Source organism: Diabrotica undecimpunctata, chromosome 11 (assembly GCF_040954645.1).
Source record: "Diabrotica undecimpunctata isolate CICGRU chromosome 11, icDiaUnde3, whole genome shotgun sequence".
NCBI lineage: Eukaryota > Metazoa > Arthropoda > Insecta > Coleoptera > Chrysomelidae > Diabrotica > Diabrotica undecimpunctata.
This window is the reverse complement of record NC_092813.1, coordinates 23,498,273-23,508,125: the sequence shown is the minus strand read 5'-3', so window position 1 is coordinate 23,508,125 and position 9,853 is coordinate 23,498,273. Positions and strand designations below refer to the sequence as shown.

The 9,853-nt window shown below is 31.7% G+C and overlaps 2 protein-coding genes across 2 annotated transcripts; one reads left to right on the top strand and one right to left on the bottom strand.

Moving 5' to 3' along the window:
- Positions 1 to 2,840: 2,840 nt before the first annotated feature.
- Positions 2,841 to 3,557, bottom strand: LOC140452772 (uncharacterized). The gene has a single exon (XM_072547099.1). It carries the CDS (start codon positions 3,555 to 3,557, stop codon positions 2,841 to 2,843), a length of 717 nt encoding a protein of 238 aa, XP_072403200.1.
- A 1,054-nt stretch (positions 3,558 to 4,611) lies between these two features.
- LOC140452771 (uncharacterized) lies at positions 4,612 to 9,853 on the top strand. Its single transcript, XM_072547097.1, has 2 exons — positions 4,612 to 4,616; positions 9,361 to 9,853. The coding sequence occupies exons 1-2, from the start codon at positions 4,612 to 4,614 to the stop codon at positions 9,851 to 9,853; spliced, it is 498 nt and encodes a 165-aa protein (XP_072403198.1).

Sequence of the window (9,853 nt, the reverse complement as noted above, 5' to 3'; positions counted from 1 at the left end):
ATGTTTTGGAATTTTTTTACCCTGTTTGCCACAAAAACATTCCAATTTGTCTCTGGAGACTTTACCCAATATATTGCTATCTCTGAATCGCACCATAAGTGTGTCTGTTTTACTTCCAAAACGGAAGACAAGGTTTCATATACCTTTTGGGAGAGTTCTGCACTCAGTAACAGAGCAGATAACTCTAATCGTGGTATCGTGGTGACCTTCAACGGAGCAACCCTAGTTTTAGCGGTTAGCAACCGGCTAGTTACAGTATCGTCTTGATACACTGCCCGCACATAAATACAACAACAGAAACAAGTGGCGCTTGCGTCACTAAATGAATGTATTTCTATGGATTTTATTACTTTATTTATTTCAAACAGACACCTAGGAATTTTTAAATTTTCTATAAGAGGCAATTCTTTTAATAATTGCTCCCATTCATGCAATATTTCAGGATCTTTCAAATTTTCATCCCAACCTAATTTAAGGCTCCATAATTTTTGTATTATTAATTTCCCCTGTACTATCACCGGAGCTAATAACCCAAATATATCGTACCATTTAGCTACAGTAGCTAAAATGCCTCTCTTTGTGAGGTTTTTCTCTGAATTTTCCAGAGAAAATGTGTACATAAATTCGTCGCGTGGAGCGCACCATTTGGTACCTAAAACTTTATTCACCTGTTCTATATTTTCCTCCGTATGTAAGTGATATTCTTTTATCGGAGTTGTACAAATTTCATTTATGAACTCTTGATCATTCGATCCCCATTTATGAAGGTTAAAACCGGCTTTATTTAATATTTCGTTAAGACCGGTATATATATTTTTTAAATCCTCTTTATGTTGACATCCTGTAAGTATATCGTCAACCCAAGTCTGGTTAAGCAGGCTAAACGAGGCTCCTTTATGTTTATCTTTGTTAATCTCCGCGATTTGATTTAAAACCCTAGTGGACAACCAGGGTGAACAGGTCAGACCGAAAGGAAGCCTATTCATTTGATAGTGTTCAAAATTATCTGTGGGGTTTTCTCTCCACAAAAAATTTAATAAATACAGTTGATTAGGGTCGACACGGACTTGTCTAAACATTTTCTCTATATCCGTCATTAAAATATAACTAAATGTACGAAACCTTAATAGTATTTCATACAAATTGGGTTGTACTTGCATTCCTTTGTATAGGACATCATTCAAGGACAAACCAGTATTCGTTTTTGCTGAACAGTCAAAAACGACGCGCACTTTCGTAGAGGAGCTTTCTGTTTTTATTACCGCAAAATGTGGCATATAGTATTTTTGTACATTATGTACATTTTTATACTCCTGTAAATTTTCTACCTTTTCAACATGTCCGCTGTCTATATACTCCTGTATAACTTGTTTATATTCCAGGAACGCTTCTGGAGCAGTTCTAAATTTATTTTCCAATGCACGAAACCTCTTTTCTGCCTGGTATCTTGAACTTCCTAAATCTTTTATTTGATCATTTTCTGGTAGAGTAACTTGATAGGCACCATCCTGTAGTATTATTGTATTTTTCTGAAAGTGCTCCTCCAGTACTTCATCCTGCGTCCGGTCCATCATCACTTCAGGGATGCTCTCCAATTCCCAGAACTTCTTTACATATTTTTCTAATGAAGATTCCGTATTCGAATGGAGTGAAAATGTAGAGTGAACATTATTTACACAAGCTACAAAAGAATTCGCATCCGTCAGTGCATATCGAGGAACCGAACCACACAAGATATGTCCGAATTTGGAATTTTGTAATATCGGTAAATTTTTACCAAGTCTTATAATGCCTTCTAGCAATATATCATAAGCATAATCGGCTCCGAGCAAGATATCGACCCTCCCCGGTATATTAAATTCTATATCTGCCAGGCTACAGTTTTCCGGCAATCGCAACTTATCTTTATTTATACGTAACTGTGGCAAATCGCCAGTGATTTTTGGCAAAATATGACATTTAATATTAAATTTATTTTTATTATTCAAAGTTGTCAAACGTAATTTTAACATTTTATTTGACACCGAAGCCTTTTCCGCGATGCCCCTTATCTGCAGCTTAGCATCTATAGGTTTCAAATTCAATTGTTCAGCAAATTGCTCTGTGCAGAAAGAAGTCTGGCTGCCTTGATCGAGCAGGATTCTGGCGACCTTTTTCTGACCCTTTACATTATATACGTACGCTTGGATAGTACCAAGCAACACAACTGTTGATTGATTACCAGAAGCATTATTAGAACTAACAGTTGTATTTGCGGACGTACTTGCCTCATTGTCATTGACATCCGTTTTACTGTTTGTTTTATTTTTATAGCCATTATTGGCACTATTTTTATTTTTATTATTAGTAAAATTATTTTTTGAATCTTTTTTCACGTTTATATTTGAAGAACTCTCCGTTTTAGTTCTGAAATGCATTTGACTATGATGGTCTTTTGCGCAATATTTACATTTTATATCGCTTCTACAACTATCTGTATGTCCTTTTAGACATTTAATACAAAGCTTATGCTCTTTAACATATTGATATTTTTGATCGTTAAGAAGATTATTAAATTTATAGCAATTGGTAATTTTATGGTTATTTAATTTACAATAAGTACATTCCTCGGCTTTGCTATCGTTGGAAATATGGAAACTAGCTCTCCTCTTTATTTCTAAAGACGGTCCTGTCTTTTTGAAATGGTTCAAATTTTCTAAATGTTCACAGTGTACTTTTACACTGTCTAAAAACTCTTCAAAAGTCTGTATTTCTTCGGCATGCGACCCAAATTCGAGTGCCCTTTTTGTACCATAATCCAATCGTTGCTCAACCATATTGATCATAAGAATATCCAATATTTATTGGGGTGTTAAATTTAAATTTTTTAGTTTGTTCCAACTATTATAAGTGTTAGTATACATTTCCCGTAGGTCATTCGTTAAATTGTTTGAATGCTGTATAGGTTTATTATTTAAAAGGGTTTTAATTATATTTTTTATTAATTGCGCTTTATTTGCATATCGTGAATCTAACACCTCCCATGCTAGCCTTAGGTTTTCACCACTTACGGGTATGTTTTCTAGTAGTTTAAAAGCCTCGCCTTTTACAGACGTTTTTAAATATAGCAGCTTTTGTACTTCCGGTATTGATTCGTTCTCCATGATGAGTGACTTGAATAATTCTTTAAATGGACCATATTCTTCATTTCCATGTGAAAACACAGGTATGTTTATTTTAGGAAGAGTGACATTCACTTTCGCTTCCATCGCCATTGGCTGCAGCATCGGTTCAGCTTCACTTGGTTGGCTGTTCAACCTCCGCATTGTCCCTTTTATTAATTTTATAGCTTCATAATAAATTTGGTCCACCATTTCATTGTCTTTATCATCTGTGAACCTTTCATCTTCCAGCAACATAAAATATGCTTCATTATATTTTTCATAATACGTCCTCAATTTTCCTAAAATCTCTTCGTAAATATCTAGATCAACCTCTACGATAGAATTTTTTACTTGATTTAGGATTTGACTAATTTTTCCTTTATAAGCTGCACGGGTGGCTTTGTGGTTAGACATTTTATTTTAATATATTAATTTAAATGGGGTATTACCAAATGGTTTTTATTTTTTAAATAAAATGTTTTATATTTGTTTCAAATTATTTTTTAAATTTTGAATATTCTTTCTTTCTAAAGTTTATTTCTAAAGAATTATTGCAAAAACTTTATCTTTCCTACAAAAGAACTTTATTTTGAATTTATCTTTTTAAACTTTATTTATTTTTGAAATTTGATTCCAACGTTTTAGGTATATAGAACGTTTTATACACTCATGTATAATATGTATTATTTAAATACTGAAAAACTTTTAATTTTGGTTTTTTAAGGACTTGACATCCCTTGGTCTGTTGTAAGCAAACAAAGGGTTTGATGCAGATCAAATCTGCTTTAGAAATTATTAAGTACCTTACATAACCTAATGTTTCTTTTAGACAAAAGAATTCTATAGTTTTTATTAACTAATAGAAACATAAATAAATTTGTTGTACTCTTTTTAGTACTAATATTTTTTTTACTGTTTTTCTATTTGGAAAATTATTTCTGCTGCCATATTAGCTCTTTTACCGTTTTTCTAGACTGTCTGCTGTTGGTTTCTTCGGTCGTATATTTTTTACTTTCTTTGCTTTTCGTTTTATTAATTTTTATATTAACATTAATGTGCCCAGATTAAAGGAACAACAGATCCGTGGCTCTTTGTGCCCTAAAATTGAGGATCCGCGGTCGAAGAACCATAAAAATGTGGGAGAACAGTGATACCAAGCCAACCCCGGTGATTAGTAAAATTCTAAACCCAGAAAAAGACTTCACTGTCCCACAGTTCCTTGCGATTTTTACTTCTTCGCTTGAAGACCCTTCGATTTAGTGGACCACCCAGAGTTTCAGTAATTACGACCAACTGATAATGTTAACGAATCACTAGGTACCCTGAGAAACCCTGTATTATTGAATATAAATTTTTATATTCTAATAGGACAACCTGTAAATCCAACAACAAACTATGTCTAGAAATAAAATGCAATAAATTATGAAAGTCGGTTTAATATAAAATAATATAACAAATTCTTGTGTAGATGAGGTAAAATGACATAATGTATTTTAATCATTAAATACCTACATAAAGAAATAAACATTTATATACCCTAAGGATTGGTACCAACCTATTTATACGATAGGACTGGACAATTCTATCCTATCCTTAAACCCTAAAGGTTTTAGTTAGGTTAATTATAGTTGAATTTTAATGTTAATACTAACTTATTTACTGAATACTATTTTTAAATGCAATATTAGAACTTAGTAAAATCTAATCTGTGTAAACGATTTATTGCAAAAATGATTGAATAAAACTACTAAAAACTGCGGATTAATGAGAAATTTGTTCAGTCATATTGTATATTTTTTATTTTCTTAAAGGCCTTAGCGCGTTACCGAAACCTAGGTTTTTTAAAGAAAAATAAAGCACAATAGTCTACTTATTGATGTTCTTCGGACTCTTATTAGGTGTCGAATTATTCGTTGGCCTAGATTTCAGCTATGCCCTATGCTGCATTTTATATTGGGTAAAATTTACCTTGCTTTTCCAAAAGTTGTTGTAAAACCATTTACCATTTCACCTTCAGCACTTTAACTTTTTACACAGAACGTGCATACTAAGTTCGTTACACTAGCACTAACATTAACGATTATTAGAAGTAATTTTTTAACTGCCGGAATTGCGGCATAATCCATTTCATCAACATGACAACATTTCACTTTCCCAGTCTTCTCTCGAATGTCTTTTTGTTTTTCATTTCTTGCTATTAAGTAACCTTGGACGAACCCATCCATATTTTTGTATAGGCTGCAAAACTAGTTCTGATATTTGGGCGAGACATGTCCATCTCGCTTTAATTCGTATCATATGCAATAGATAACTATTCTTACACTTTAGAAAAAGACCCCTTGATATGACCACAGAAATAATTCCTTTATTAACATTTGAACAGCGGCGTGCTTTATTTTCTTTTTATTAATATTATATTTTATTTAAAAATTTTATCGTTACAGAACCGTAACACAGCAAGAAATTGATTGCATTTAAATAAAGCATGATTCGAACCACAAAATAGACACTTATTTTTGACAGAACTGGTCAAAAATGTAGAAGTTGACGAGATGAATACCTTACGTTATTAGAAGTATCGGAATTAATAGATTTAACATTTTTGCTGACTTGTCTTTTATATGACTCCAATGAAGTGCAACGCTGCAATGCGAACTTATAAACTTCCTCATAGGAAGGTACATTTTTTGAAGCAAAGTGTAATTCGAAAGCTCTAACTGTTTCTACATCCAATTTGTCCATCAGTAAATTCATTAGAATAAAGTCCCATTGAGCGGGAGAAAAAAGTAATTTTTCTAAAGAGGCTAAGTTTTCATTGAAAATATCTAATAATTTTCTAAGTGAAACAGGATCATCAGTTTTAACCACACTGGCATTTTGAATATGTTTCCATAATGCTCTAGATAAGTCTCGTTTACCTTCATAGCGATCAATTAAGGTGTTGTAAACAATTATATAATTAGAATCTTGCAGCTTAATGCTTTTAATTAAATTGTAAGGTACTCCCTTAAGTGATTGCAGAAGATAACTAAACTTTTCTATATTAGAAAGATCAGAATTATTATGTACAAGAGCATTATATAAATCTATAAATGTGGGTAAATCTGTAATCTCGCCCGCAAATATACTTAAATTTAGTTTAGGAAGATTCACGTTAGTTTTTGATCTAATATGTGGATCAGCGGACACATTTTGAGTTCCACTAGAAGTATTGTTTAATAAAGAATTATGTTTAAAATAAAGAGAAGCTATTTTATTAATACTATTGGCAAATTCAAACCTAATTATTTCTTCCGTATCCAAATTTGCGTCTTCCTCGACAGCAATTAAATTAATTAATTCAGTATGCTGGTTATTGAAACTATTATTGATCGCTTCGTAATCTTTTGCAGTAAAGAGAAACCCTGGAATTAATGAAGCATCAACCAACACTTCATCTGCCAGCTTTTCCATTTGTCTAATCTTACAAATGTCAACGTTTCTCAATGCACGCAAACGAACAATTCTATTTGAATTTCTGGAAGACATTATTGTATACATAGAAAAAGAAATTTATGTAACATAAAGAACCTTTAAAGAATGATCTCAATAAATTCAGTATGCACTCGTATATGTAATATATGTAATACTTTTAAAGTTATGAAACTAAATAAGTATCAGTAAGAATAAATATTTATTATATATGAGTATGTATAATCGAGCAAACAAAAAAACACTCCAAGTATTATTTAAACAAAATCCAAAATATATTTATTTAATTGTAACTAGAAATATACGCATAAAATATTTTTAAAACCAGTGTTCAATTAATATTGCGTTTTTTTAATTTCCTAAGTTATATAAAATAAATATATAATCATATAAACCCCTTGTATTTAAAGAATTCTAAATTGTAGATTGTAACAGAAATTGAACGTGTTTTTGGAAAGTTTCAACGGCTGTACTTCGATTTAACAATAGATCAGGTAGAGACCTTGCTTGGGATTATCGCATCCGTTGCCAGATGTGTACCGCTAGTGGAATTTTTTCAATGATTTTAAACGAATTTTGAGAGAAGCTATGCAGTATATTTTTAAAATTTTATATAATTTGATCACGTTTTTAATTGAATAAATTACTTTAAACTAATTTTAATGCGGATCTGAAGGACCAAATGAATGTGTTAAGTTCTATAAGAGAAGCACTCACTCATAATTGTTTATTTAGGTGCTGGCTTAATTTTAATATGCAAATAAGTTGTATGTAAATTTATCAATTAATATAAATACTATGTGTGTATACAATCAAATTACGGTACCTGTGATGTTGATGTATACTTCTTCTTCTTCCTCAGTGCACTGGGCTAGTTTGGGAACAGAAATCTTCTCAAAAGGGTCGCGTGGTCAAGGTTACACAAAATACTGGAGTGTTTAACGCGCCGATTTATACAGGACTATATCTAAACTCAGATTGAAAATGCGTGTCGTCCCGTAGCTTGCTCCCTTAAGACTAGGGGGGACTGTACAGGTCCGTATTAATTTACGATGACAAGACATACACACACGTTAAGTAAAGAATTAAAATATAAAAATAAAATAATAAAAATTATTAATAAAAACTTGAATATATGTGGAGGAACTTAACATCTTCCTTTATTAGTTCGGTATCAAATTTTTTCTCATAATATTCTTTTAATCTATATATAGCTCTCTAATAGCTAACATAGCTATTTAAAATTGACATTTTATCCTTTACATATTCTCCTTTTTTATGTATTGACGCGATGATCGTGTTCTATCAGTCTTTAGGGATTGTTAGTTTTTCCGTTTTTCTTTATATATTTTCCATAGCTAGTTTATTTCTTGTTCTCCCTTTTATTTTACCATTTCTGGTTCAATTTCATCATTTCCACCTACCTTGCCTATTTTTATATTTGATAGTCCTTCCATTACTTTTTCTCTACTTATTTGCTCTAGCTCTATATTTTCTTTGCCTTCATTTATTACATTGTCTTCCTTTATTAGTTCGGTATCAAATTTTTTCTCATAATATTCTTTCCATATCTAACATAGCTATTTAAAATTGACATTTTATCCTTTAGAATCAGAGAAATATATTTGATAACAGAAAATCTATTTAATTGCTTCTATCGCAAAGATGATTTCTTGGAGATTGACAAAGAATAATATTAAGATTTGTTTCAGTATACAGAGGAATACTGAAAGACTGAAGAGGAATATAAGCAGTGTTGTTGATCTATTCTGCGTCGCCTCGGTCCATGGATCCTCTACCAAACAACTGAATTTGACCAGGAATTTCTGCAATTATGTGTAGTGGATCATCTTTTGATACTATGGTAAGTTTTTGTGCATTAGGTTGGTTTAAAGTAGTACATAATATGGTCTAATACAATGTCTTAACTCCAGTCAGCGGTGTTCATATTGGTGAAATCAGCTATATTTAATTCTTTAAGTAGGGGAATTTTGATTTTATCTAAATATTTGGTCTTTTTTCATTAATGTAAGCGCTTAAAGTATTTTTTATAAATATGTTGGGGGTTAAATAAGTTTGAAGTTTTGGGTGGAATGATTGTATCAGATTCCCTTGTATCGGTGAGAATTTTTGGTCGACTTTTAGGTAATAAGTATAAAAAATGGGTGTCTTAAATGGATTTTAATATTAATCAGTTGGTGTGGAGATTGTTCTTGTAATGAGGTGTTGCGAAAATTTTCTTCTTAGGGAAACTCTTGGGTATTGTCAATTTCATTATAGTATTCTGTCTCTTGCGGATTATAGTATTGTGTTTCGTGATAATTTTCAAGGGGTTAAGGGCAGTTCTCTGATTCAACGTTGTTGTGCTTCTGTTCGTATTGTTTTTTAGTGTTTTTTGTGATGTTTAAGGTTGATTTGAGTTTTGGTACTTATTGGTCGGGTTTTTGTAGTGTTTTGTTGGAGGAGATACAAGTATTAAGTTGAACTTATTCTTCCTATTGTTGGTTGTAGTAGAATTTTTATTAAAATTTGCGTTCGAAATTTGAGAAATTTGTCGGTTAAAATGTTTTTATGGTATTCTGTCTTTAACTTTTTGATTTTTAAGTAAGTTCATATTAAACTTGACGTCTATGGTTATCGTAAGCTATACAATTTTATAAGACTTTGTCTAGTGTATAGTGTATCTAGTTGAGTGGGAAAGATATTCGCAGTAAGGATTGTTTACATCTGTACAAAATGTTTTCAGTGCTAAATTTTTAAAATATGGTGATTTGAACAATCAAAACAATCAGCCAAGGGATCTATCTAGAAAAATACGACACATAACAAGAGACATTAAAGCCTACGCTTGGGACGTTGAAGACCACACAGGAACTCTAAGAACCAACAGAGAAAATATAGCAGAGAAATTATATTGCCGGGATCTATATAAAGATGATGAATTCCAGGAAGTTGTTTGCCAAATTCCTGAAGAAATCGAAGAAGAACCTAACGTACTCGAGAATGAAATAATACTGGCGATCAGTAAACTTAAGAATGACAAAGCACCAGGTCCAGATATGATAACAGTAGAAATGCTTAAAGCTACAGAAGAAACCGGAACAAAATCTACAATAACGACAAATCATAAAAAATGCAGCTTCCATAAATGCGATAACTATAGAACCATCTCTCTTATCTCACATGCCTGCCAAATAATGCTACATATAATCAATGAGAGACTAAAAACGTTCCTATAA

Coding starts and splice junctions, on each gene's coding strand:
- LOC140452772 (XM_072547099.1), bottom strand. CDS start 3,557: ATGTCTAACCACAAAGCCACCCGTGCAGCTTATAAAGGAAAAATTAGT.